At 43.2% G+C, this 11878-nt stretch overlaps 1 protein-coding gene across 2 annotated transcripts; it reads left to right on the top strand.

The window, feature by feature from the left end:
• The first annotated feature begins 8860 nt into the window (after positions 1 to 8860).
• SDR39U1 (short chain dehydrogenase/reductase family 39U member 1) lies at positions 8861 to 11802 on the top strand. 2 transcript variants are annotated; one of them, XM_081289077.1, is made up of 6 exons: positions 8861 to 8939; positions 9175 to 9281; positions 9369 to 9451; positions 9820 to 9941; positions 10635 to 10778; positions 11062 to 11802. In XM_081289077.1, exons 1-6 carry the CDS (start codon positions 8924 to 8926, stop codon positions 11472 to 11474), a joined length of 885 nt encoding a protein of 294 aa, XP_081145203.1. In that variant the 5' UTR covers positions 8861 to 8923; the 3' UTR covers positions 11475 to 11802. The 2 variants fall into 2 exon arrangements, with proteins under 2 accessions (XP_081145203.1, XP_081145202.1); XM_081289076.1 differs by having other exon boundaries at positions 9820 to 9937; positions 10577 to 10778.
• The last annotated feature ends 76 nt before the right edge of the window (positions 11803 to 11878 follow it).

The following is an 11878-nucleotide window of genomic DNA, read 5'->3' on the forward strand; positions in this document are numbered from 1 at the left end:
TTCTTCCAGGGCCTATACTTCTAACCACCATTCTTTCATTTATCTAATTAATACTAATAAAGCATCTACAAAATGAAGAAATTTTTTTTCAAATTCAAGGGTAAAGCAAACAATGAATAGATAAAAGTCCAGCCCTTATAGAGTTTGTATTCTAGTGAGAGGAGACAGATGGCAGGCAAGTAAATTCATGAAAAATGAGATGAAATGTAAAGAGGGATAAAGGTGGTAGGAAGTTTCAGAGGTGAAACTTACTTAAAATATGCTGATCAAACAACATCTCATAAGACATCAGATTAGAGACCTGAAGGAAATGAGGTCTGGGAGAGCCAGGTGGATATTTGGAGGTATGGCATCTCCAGCAAGGAGGAGCAAACAGGCCCTGAGGCATAAACAGGTTTGGTGTGTTCAACTAAAGTGTCAGGTGGCTTCAGCAAGATAGGCATTAGGGAGAGTGACAGGCGGTGAGGTCACAGAGACAGGTGAGGACCAGATGGCTGCAAGTCTTAAAGGTCATAAGATCTTTGGCTTTTACTCTGAAAGCAGAGAGGACTCAGAGCAGAGGAGTGATATGATATGATTAAAAATTGTATAAGTATCACTCTGCCTATCCATGTGGATAGGCACCATGTGGATTAGGAACTGTAAGGAAGCAAGAATTGGAGCAGGTAAATAAAATAGAAGTTCTGATCATAATCCAGGCAAAGGACAGCATTAGCTTGAGCCAGGTGGTAACTGTATTGGAATTGGAAGTCTAATTAAGGACTGATTGTATTTATGGATTTACTTTAGAGAGAAACTAACAGTACCTGCTCATAGATGGGCTGTGGGAGAAGAACAGAAAGGAGTCAATGATGACTTCAAATTTTTTACCTAAGCAACTAGAAAATTTTCACTGACATTGGCTTAGACTGGGAGAACCAGCAAAGAAGCAAGTTTGGAGCCATGGAAATCAAGAGTAAATTTCAGGATATTATTTTTAAATGCATTTTAATCATCTACAATGTGAATTTGAATAGGTCATTTACTAGTTATGTCTGAAGTTCACAGAAAAGGTTTAGGTTACAGTCAGAAACCTGGGGTTCATAATTCATGTGTGAGATGAAATGATTGGGTTATGGGAGACTTAACCTCATCAGTGCCTGAATCCTCTGATAGGGATTAACTGGGTGGTAACTGTGAGCAGGTAGGGTATAGCTGGAGGAGAAGAGTCTATGTATCTCTCTCTCTCTCTCTCTCTCTCTCTCTCTCTCTCTCTCTCTCTCCATCTCTCCTTCCTCCCTCTCTCCCTCTCTCTCTCCCCTTCCTGGTTCCATGTCCTAACCTGCTTTTCTTCTACCATGATGTTCTGCCTCACCTCAGGCCCTGAGGAATAGAGTCAGCCATGTCCTGAGACTTCTGAAACCCTGAGTTCCAAATAAAAATTTCCTCCTCTATAATTGTTTTTTGTCATGTCTTGATCACTGTGGCGAAAACACTGATTAAAACAATTGGTTACTACTTGAAAACATGAGATTCATACTAGGGAATAAGTGTATATGGAAAAGTTGCCCAAGGCCAGAGACTGAGGCACTCCTATATTTGGAGATGAGGAGACATTCAAATCTACCAAAGGGGACTGAGGAGTGGTTAGCAAGGTAAGAGGTGGGAGGATAGAGCAGGTCCTGGAAACCAAGCAAAGATAGTGTGTCCACAAAAGTTGCTGAGAGACACAGCACGTCGAGGTCTGAGAAGAGATCAATGAGTTTAGCAATGAGATGTCACTGATTGGAGCGGTTTCAAAAAACAGAAGGGAGGCACTAAATGGGACCTAGCTTTCCTTCAAAAATTGTATTTCTCCTTAAAAAGTTCTTCAGTATCAACACTGAAGTTCCTGTTCTATGTACAGAACAGAGTCTTGTTTCTGTGTTCTCTTATGTTTGCCTAGATGTGGAGTCTTATAAATGCTCCATTAAATGTCCTGGTTAAAACTTTCTTCCCCACAATCCATACCAAGCATCCTGAACCTTCCAACTCTGCCCTCAATCTAGTGTCCCCAGGAGCCCACCCAGACCCAAACTGGATACTGAGTTCATAGTTATCTCCTAATTACAGGGAATATAAGCCTTGAGCATACCTATGAGTCCTCTCTTGCCTTGGTCACCTAGTTCTCCTCTCCCAGTTTTTCTTCTTTCCTGTCATCTTCTCTATCTAATCAAGTTCTCAGTGAGATATCTCTGTGGTATAGTGATTTTCTCCCTAAACCAGCAAGAATGCCTCAGCCTCCCAGATGGATCTGGCCTAGGTTGATCCATGGAAGAGAAGATGGATCAATCTACATCTTCCTCCCTAGGAAACTCCGAAGCTTACTGACTGCTGAATGGTCTAAGAAAATGTGAGCTGAATGGATAAAAAGTGGAAGAAGACTAAGAAAAAGGTAGCTTTGGTAAGCATTGCCTCAACCCCCCAGAGCCACAAAAACACTTCATCCCATGCCCTCACCACACACACACACACACACACACACTTCAGCACTACTGACGGAGCACATGGAAAGGCAACTGTACACCATTTCTTGTTCCCCTCCCTAGACACCAAAAGCAGAAAGCTCTCAGATCCCAGCAAACTGCAGAAGGAGATGGGTCTGATGCTGGAAGCTGAGGTGGCAACTTCTGAGTCAAGTCCCATGGGAACAGATACTGGATAGGACTCACAAGGAAGGGCAACATCAAGAAATCTTTGTGGAGGGGAGGCAAGAGAAGAGAGGGTGCAGCCCCAGAGAACAGCTGGCATCTCCACAAAAGGTGAAGTTCAGGGAATATAAACTTTAGTGCCACAGACCCTGGGATCAAGGCAGACTATTTTTTTAAAAGGGGAGTAGGTGAATGGGGTATCTAGGATCCTTTATTTGATGTGTCTCCAGAATTAGGATTAAGATGGTTAGTTGATTCTGTCACATTTTCATCCGAAACTATGTGAAATGATGATTATGATGTAAATACCATTCACCAAATAACATTCCAGAACCTGAGAGAAGTTGAAAAAATCTATCCAAAGAAAACAAAGCAGAGAGCATTCACACAGTTAGATGAGGCCTCAGCTAAGCTTAAAGGAGCAGCTAGGACTCGTCCCCAAGACCTGACTTCCTATTCTGAACCACAGAGAAGGCCTGACCAACCAGAGGGACTGTGCTCAGTTCCTGTTGTTGTTTCAGGAAGCAGCTGTGCAGAAACAGTCCCATTTCAATTATTGAAGTCCCTGTGATTGCCACAGACTTGGGAGGGACACCCACCTTTCCTCATGACAAAGAAGCTTCATTTGCCCCTATGCCAAGACATGCAAATGGAAATATCTCGTGTCTTGCTGCCTGACTAAATTTGAATGTTTAAACAAAGTGTCAAATCGACGATGAGAGCTGCAAATAATTTAACTGAAACAGTTCTGTGGTTAAAGAAGTTGAGGAGGAAGAGAAAGTTAACTGACCCATCCCAGAAGATGAAAGACTTCAAGGAGTTTGAAAAGAAATCTGAGCACACTCAGCAGAGCATGCTCCCCAGTCAGTCTCCCTGGAGAGCAGGCAGTGATTTCTGGGACAATGGTTCCTTCCCTATGTATATTGGGAACAAAGCTCTAGAAAGGATATTGAGGATATTGATGGATCTCCACCTTTGAATCTATGATCCAAAAGCATGTGATTTAGTGAAACCCTCCTCACCCTTCCCACACCATCTCCAGTTCAGTGGAGGAAAGAAAGAGTTGTCAATAACTAGTGTGTGTGGTTGAGTTGGGGAGGAGTCCCCGATATCTCAGCACTATAGTTGGGTTTACACAATGAAGTACAGTCAGTGGGGACTCTCTAAGCCAAAAGTAGACATATGACCCAACCCTGGTCATTAAAAGAACTCTCTATAGTTGGCCTGTAACCCAAATCAATCCAATGACAGACAATCTAAGATTTTTGCTAGGGTTAAGGGAAATAGTCACTGTGCTAAAAACAGAAGCCAAGAATTCATTCTTGCTCTAAAAGAGGGGGAATTTTCCTGAAAAGGATACCAACCTACAAAAAGGAAGAGCTGAGAATTAAGAAAGATCAAGATTCCTGTTGACATTAATTTAGTATTTGCATACAGCCATGAGTGACATTAATATGGTTCTCATTATTATCCAATGCATTTTCCCTTCCCAGGACTTCCTTCTCTCTGCAGTGTAAGGGAACAAATAAGACAAGTATCACCATTGATTTGATAATTAACTTCTTTTTTTTCCATTTATAAATAATATCCTGAAAAGTAGGGAACTCACATGCAAGAGCAAGGTTTTGTTCAGAGAAGAAAATATTCAGAAAAGATTGAGCAAAAAATTGATCCAATAAATCAAGAGAGTAGGAAAGAAACACCATATGACATCAGAGCAGTTGCCCATTATAAGCTTTTCCTGAGTTGGAACTAGAAGAGAAATTAGAGAGGATAAAACTAGATTCTAAATGCTGCCTGGGTTCTCTGAGAAGGAGCTCAGCTAGGGAAGTAGGCAAATGTTTTAAAACCCAGAGGGGCAGAGGAGTATATGAAAAAGATAAGGATTGGCCAGGTGCAGTGGCATACACCTGTAATCCCAGTGGCTCAAGAGACTGAGGCAAGAGGATAGTGAGTTCAAAGCCAGCAATTCAGCAAGGCCCTTAGCAACTCAATGAGACCCTGTCTCTAAATAAAATACAAAAAAAAAAAAAAAGGCTGGGGATGCAACTCAGTGGTTAAGTGCCCCTGGATTCAATCCCTGGTACCAAAAAGAAAGAAAGAAAAACAAACAGACAAGGATTGCACCACAATTCCCAGGCATAGCTGAAAGACTGCAAGCCCCTCAGAGAAGCCCTTAATTGCAGCACAGAGCTTGTGGTGATTTTTAAATATGCCCACAATTATCCTCCTTTCAAAAGTTGCAGCCAAATTTCCCTGCCCTTGGACTTAGTGGCTCGCTTCCAATAAACAGATTGTGGTAAAAATGACTATATGCAAATTCTGAGACTAGGACATCATTAAATGCATTATGGCTTTCTCCTCATTCTCCCTCCCTTGAATCACTCATTCCAGAGAAGTGAGCAGCCACATCATAAGGATCCCGAAGGAGCCCTATGTAGAGGTCTACACAGCAAGAAAAACCAGCAAGAAACAGGACCTCCTCCCAACAGCATGTGAGTAAGCCTTCTGAAAGAGGATATTTTGGCCCCAGTCAAGTCTTCAAATGATTGCAACCCTAGCTAAAATCTTGACCATGACCTCTTGAGAGACCCTGAACTATAATCACCTAGCTAAACTATTCCCAAATCCTAACCCACAGAGAGCACAAAATAAAATTGTTTCAAACCACTATGTTTTTGAAATAATTTCTTACCAGCAACATATAACTAACTGATGGACCACAGCAAATTGTCTGGCAGTAAAAGCTATGGAAAATAAGCAAGAGATAAACCTGAAGAGAAGAGCAGACCCCTCAACCATTGCTGGTTGTTTCAAGATCCACACATTCTATGCTGTCAGCCAAAGGGCAAAACAAGCATTTTTCTTCCTCTAGGGGACATTCTCAAACACTGATATCAAGGCAAGAACTGGGGGTATCAGAAATAGAATACAAAATACTATGCCCAGAGATCTGGCCTGACCAGCTGTGCCTTAGCTGGTCTCAGCAAGCAATATCCAAGATCCAAATGAGATGAGATCCTCTGAGCAGGCACTGGTGACTAAATGACAGTGACTGACCAGAGGACCTGCCATACCCAGGTGTCTAGTTGTGAGAAGGAAAGAAGAGAGACAAAAGTATTCCAAAGGCTAACAAACTGAGAATGTGAGAAGTTTTAAACTAAAAATGACAGTTACCTTTGTTGGGTGAGTTTAATTTACTATCAAGGAGAATCGTTTGTAAGCAAGTTGTATTTAATTAAGAAAATAAAATTATGTTCTTGCATATCAAAATGTGACTATAAATTTTAAATCCACTACGTTTATTATTATGAAATATTTCAGACATACCAAAATACAAAGAAAAATAAAATGAATATCCACATACCTGTCACCTGGCCTAAGAAATAATAACATCAAGTCCCCTGTGTGCTCCCTGATCATATTCCCACTCTACGTCCATAGGTAAATGCAACCCTGAAATTTTTTTTATTTAGTTTTAGATGGCACTTTATTTTAAAATCTGATCTGCCAGTTTGGCGTTTTCAAACTCATGGAGCAAAACCTTCACAGGTTTGCTTTTGCTTGTGGAAGCCTTAGCAACAGTCATTGCTCCCTTTTAAAATGCCTGCTTAGCCTTTTTTGCTTCCATGGCAGGCCTGATAGCTTGCTCTTGTTGAGCCTTTCCAACTTCTGATTTCTGATTCCTCAGCCATTCCATCAGCAGGAGAGACACCAGTGATGACCCTCTGGAATTTGAATGCATATCAGGCTCACTTTCTTCTCTAGAGGACAGCCCAGTTTATCTGCTGAGGAAAGGAACACCAACTCACATTTTGCATTAAGAAAAGTGGAAAACCTGGGCTAGGGTTGTGGCTCAGCAGTAGAGCACTCACCTAGCATGTGTGAGGCCCTGGGTTCAATCCTCAACACCACATAAAAATTAAAAAATAAAGGTATTATGTCCAACTACAACTAAAAAATATTTATTTTAAAAAAAAGTGGAAAACCTTCCTGTCAGTCCTGGCGCAGAGTCTCCCCTATCTGTGTTATACCTTGTACCCACTAAAACTACACAGCCCAGCTTGCCCTTCATGGCTGCAGCTACGGAGAGAAGACTGATGGTGAAGAGGAGAGGATCCTGTGAAGAGTACTAAGCACTACTCTGAATTTTCTATCATTCCCATGCATTACTTTTTACTTTATAAATTTACTCATCCCAATAAAAATAGTATTGTTTATTTTTAATCATCAAATAAATGGAATTATAGTATAAGTACATTTCTACAGTGGTTTTTTGTTTTGTTTTGTTTTGTTTTGTTTTTGCTTAACATTATAGTTGTGAGGATATATCAAGGAAAGGGAGATTCTGACAAAATCAGTCTAACATGATTCTTGCTAAAGATAAACCAGGGTTACCAGACATCACCTGGGGGTGGTGATAGAGGATGAAGGACCTAATAGTATATTGCAAGTGACTAGATATGGAGGGGAAGGGATTCTTGCTAAATTGACTTAGTAGGGCTTTTTGTGAAAACTGGATTTTACAAGTACAAAAATAAGCCTAAAAGAAGATTCATAAGTCTGACTTGGGCTGGAGTTGTGGCTCAGCAGTAGAGCACTCACCTAGCATGTGTGAGGCCCTGGGTTCAATCCTCAGCACCACAAAAAAAAATAAGTAAAATAAAGGTATTGTGTCCAACTACAACTAAAAAAAAAGTCTGACTGAAGTTTGACCAAGCAAAGCATCTTCATGATAGCCTCAGTCCCAAAGCACTCTCTGCTTTTTGGTCTCTAGAGATTTCCTTTATTTTTCTGGATAACCTCACAATGCATTTAAATGGAGGTATGTTAAATTCTATCCAACATATCCAGGAATTTTATATTTCGAAATGTTTCAGGATCATTGTAGTGTTCCTTCCACATGTTATTCTATTATCACTCAGCTTGCAATAGTATGGTGAGGAAAGACTAAGTAGGAATACCTATTAGAAGCCTATTACAAGAATTTAGAAAAGAAGAATAGCTGGAATGAAGGTTGAAGTGGCAGACACAGAGAGAAAGCTATCTGGGAGATATTTAGTAAGTAAAATCAAAGGTTTTCAGGCAACCAAGAAGAGATCTCTAGTGGGAAGTTTTCTATAGTAGTCAAGAGGTCAGAGGACAAATCTGAATTGCACAGGAGATTTGGGATGGGGGAGCTACTGTACAAAACTAGTAAATGAACTCAGATGTAGATATTTGTGAGAAAGCACAGGATGGGTAAAGAAGTCCTAAGACCCAGCTCTGAGGAATACTAATATTTTAAGAATTTAAAGGAGATAAAGCAAGCAATGGAGACTGAAGAGTTAACAGAAAGGCCCAGAAGAAAGTGTGGTTTTTCAGAGAGGTCAAGGGACAGCATTTCTAAAGAGAGAAGTTGGTAGGTGCCCAGTGATTCTGAGAGGTCAAGAAAAATAGTCAAAACTAGGCGTTAGATTTGGTGACACATGGGAAAATTGTGTTCTTGGAGAGGGGAAATGAATGACAAAGGCAGAAAACAGACCGTGTATTGTCAAGTACAAAATAGAAAACACGTGTGTATGTATGTCTGCGTTTAGCCAGGGATTGAACCCAGGGATGCTCCACCATTGAGCTATACCCCCAGTTTGTGTTTTTGTTTTTTTTTTCAATTGTCCAGGCTGGCCTTGAATTTGTAATTCTCCTGCCTCAGCCTCCCCAATCGCTGGAATTACAGGCCTGTGCAATCGCACTGGGCGGAAAACACTTTTGAGCAGAAGAGCTATGAAGGTAAAGAAACAGAAGATGGGCCGGAGAAAACAAAAGGCTGGAGTGGATCAAGAATGAGAGGAATTTTGTAACTCTTTAAATACTGACGAGACCAGAACAGTGAGAAGATAAAATAGGACGAGTAGAAAAAAAATCCCTGTCAGCGGGTGTATTCCTGACCCACCTAACCAACCGGATTTGCAGACTTCTGCGGTTTCAGTAGTTTTGAGCTTCAGGTCTCAGTTTTTATTGGTTTCTTTGGGCGATAGGTGAGATTGAACTTCCTTCCTCTGCCTCTTTCCCCGCCCTACGCCTCCTGGTAAAAGTCAGTGTCTGTCTTTGTAAATTCTTCCGGGTTGCTGGGCAGGGCCACGCCCGGTCTCGACCCTGTCAGCTCCCAATTGGAGCGCGTTTTCCAAAATACGCATGCGCAGAGGGTCATAGTCGCGTCGATGGAAGGAGGGGGAGCTTTAAATCTTGCGCAGGCGTGTTAGCATCTGGTCGCTATGCGGGTGCTTGTGGGTGAGGGAGGGAAGAAAGGGAGAGTGGGGGGCGGCTTACCAGAGATGGAGGGTTGGGAGGTCTTGCCGAAAGGGCACAGTTTCCTCCACAAGCAACCTGACCTTAGTCTCCTAGCCCGAAAAGCCGAATCTCCCTGACCCCTGTGACCTGTGTCTCCTGTCTCGAGGGGAGAGGAGGGGAAGCAAAGCATCAGCCTTCATCCCCGAGGCATAAACAGTTTGTATTCTCTGATCAGGTGGTGGAACGGGCTTCGTTGGAACAGCCCTAACCCAGCTGCTGAAAGCCAGAGGCCACGAAGTGACATTGATCTCGCGACAGCCCAGACCGGGTCGGATCACGTGGGTATGCCCAACCCCTAGAAACTGGGTAGGGAGGCAGTTTGTCAGCACTGGGCGGGGCCAGCAGGCACTGTGAGCTTTTCTCTGACAGGATGAGCTTGCTAGATCTGGGCTGCCCAGCTGTGATGTTGCTGTCAACCTGGCCGGAGAGAACATCCTCAACCCTCTCCGAAGGTGAGCTGGGTCCCTAAAACAAATAAAATATCCCCAGAGCAGAAAGAAGAGAGGGTACAAAGGAACCCTGTAAGCTGGAACTAATGGAGCTGTCAGAATGAGAACTGAAGATATACTATTCATCCCATCCCACCCCACCCGTCTATGCCCTCCTGCTCCCCTACCCAGTCAGCCAGTTGATTTAAGTTCTCACGTATAAAATGCCCAAGGAAGATATGTCTTTTCCACTTTCAGTACACATGAACCATTTTTGTTTAGCCACATGCAGGATTTTACTAGAAATTGTATAGAATAAGTCCCAGAGACAGAGAGGGGAAGATGTGTGTATGTATTTAGTGGCTTTTCATTTCCTCTTATTTTTCCTGCAGGTGGAATGAAGCTTTCCAAAAAGATGTTCTCAGCAGCCGCCTGGAGACCACCCATATGCTAGCTAAAGCCATCACCAAAGCCCCACAACCCCCCAAAGCCTGGATCTTAGTCACAGGTGTAGGTATGCTCCTAAATCACCAACCTCTTACATTAGCCAAGGGAAATGGGGTGCAGATTAAGAGGGTAGCTCAGCCCCTGTAGCTGTATACACCTTGGAGAGCTGCTCATTCCCAGATACGGTAAATTCTAGGCCCTGGATCCATGCATGTTTCTCCTGACCTGTGTCCTTTCACTGAGAAATGAAGAATCTCAGAGAAAGAGGGGGAGTGATACCACTCCTAAGGCCAAGGAAAAGCCCACCTCCTCCCAAGTCCCTTGCTTTTCATACCACAGTTCTTTAGGAAGAGCTCTTGACTGTTGTATTTCATTATAGCATACATACCAGCCACGATTCTAAGTGTTTTATACATATTACATTGTTAATCCTCACAACAACCCTATGAGGTAGGTACTATTATTTCCATTTTTAAAGATGCAGAAATTCCATACAGAGAGGTTAAATAATTTGTCAAAAGTCAGAGCTGAATTAAAACTCAGGCAGTCCCATGTATTCTATTCTTAACCACTATTATGCTAGCAGCCTCTGAGAGTAGCCCTGCAACCAAAGTTGAGAGTTCTTCCAAGTAGGACCAAGTCATGTCATAAAGAAGCTCAAGGGGAAGGTATCCATGGCTTTCTTCTCATGGGGTCTAATAGGACAGGCCAAGTGGAGTCTTGAAAAAGACACTCAGAACAAATAAGTGCTTTCCAACAGCTTACTACCGTCCCAGCCTGACTACAGAGTATGATGAGGACAGCCCAGGCGGGGATTTTGACTTTTTCTCCAACCTCGTAACCAAATGGGAAGCTGCAGCCAGGCTTCCTGGAGATTCTACACGCCAGGTGGTGGTACGCTCTGGTGAGAACCAAGGGCCTGGGTCCCAGACAGGGTGGAATGACTTCTCTAGGCTGTGGGTAGGGAGGATATCCAAGGAGCTAAATTTACAAAGAGAGTATGCCATCACTCTCGTCAGTCTGCGGAGGGGAGAGTAGAAAGTCTAAGGAGAGCAAAACCCTCAACTCTTATTATAGAACTGGGTCCACACGGGGAGTAAAGAAGGGAAAACTGAGAAATGGGAACAGCATTCAGGCTGCTTCAAGACTGAAAGGACTCCCTATACCATCTCTCTTGCCTGTTCTAGGGGTTGTGCTAGGCCGTGGAGGTGGTGCCATCGGCCACATGCTACTGCCCTTCCGCCTGGGTTTGGGGGGCCCCATCGGCTCAGGCAACCAGTTCTTCCCCTGGATTCACATCCAGGACCTGGCAGGAATCCTAACCCATGCCCTTGAAGTAAATCACGTGCAGGGCATCCTGAATGGAGTGGCTCCAGCCTCCACAACCACCAATGCTGAGTTTGCCCAGGCCTTGGGCACTGCCCTGGGCCGCCCAGCCTTTATCCCTCTCCCTGCCACTGTGGTGAGAGCTGTCTTTGGGCGAGAGCGTGCCATCATGCTGCTAGAGGGCCAGAAGGTAGTTCCGCGGCGAACACTGGCCACTGGCTACCAGTATTCCTTCCCAGAGCTGGGGGCTGCCTTGAAGGAAATTGTAGCCTAAGTAGGGAGGTGCATAGCAGGAGCAGAAGCCCATCCCTCAGCAGAGGCTTCCTGTGAATTGACTCAGGTGGTCCTCTACTTGAGTTTAAAAACTGATCTGGATCTTAAGAGATTTCGTTCCCATTCTTCTTTCTTCTCCATTGTTCTTGCACCTTGCTTAATTGAGAAACTCTCCAGTTTCAAGATTATAATCACATCAAGTTAGGACCTTAACTTTTTCCACTCCTTGTAAAAAAATTTCCAAGTTTGGTTTATGTGCTACATTGTTGTCCCAGTTCTGTGTAGAAAATGCTCTGTAGTTTTGGCAATAAAGATAAATTATCTCTCTAGCTTCTGGCTCATCTCTTTGACCTAGATTCTCCTGGAATTTATTTCAAGGACTGTCACCCCAGATGATTCATTTCT

This window comes from Spermophilus citellus (assembly GCF_964194105.1).
Source record: "Spermophilus citellus genome assembly, chromosome: 4".
Taxonomy (NCBI): domain Eukaryota; kingdom Metazoa; phylum Chordata; class Mammalia; order Rodentia; family Sciuridae; genus Spermophilus; species Spermophilus citellus.

Excerpts from the sequence above, each read along its gene's own strand:
- SDR39U1 (XM_081289076.1), top strand. Across the intron at positions 9,452-9,819 it reads ATCCTCAACCCTCTCCGAAG|GTGGAATGAAGCTTTCCAAA; the intron begins GTGAGCTGGGTC and ends TTTTTCCTGCAG. Across the intron at positions 10,779-11,061 it reads CCAGGTGGTGGTACGCTCTG|GGGTTGTGCTAGGCCGTGGA; the intron begins GTGAGAACCAAG and ends TGCCTGTTCTAG.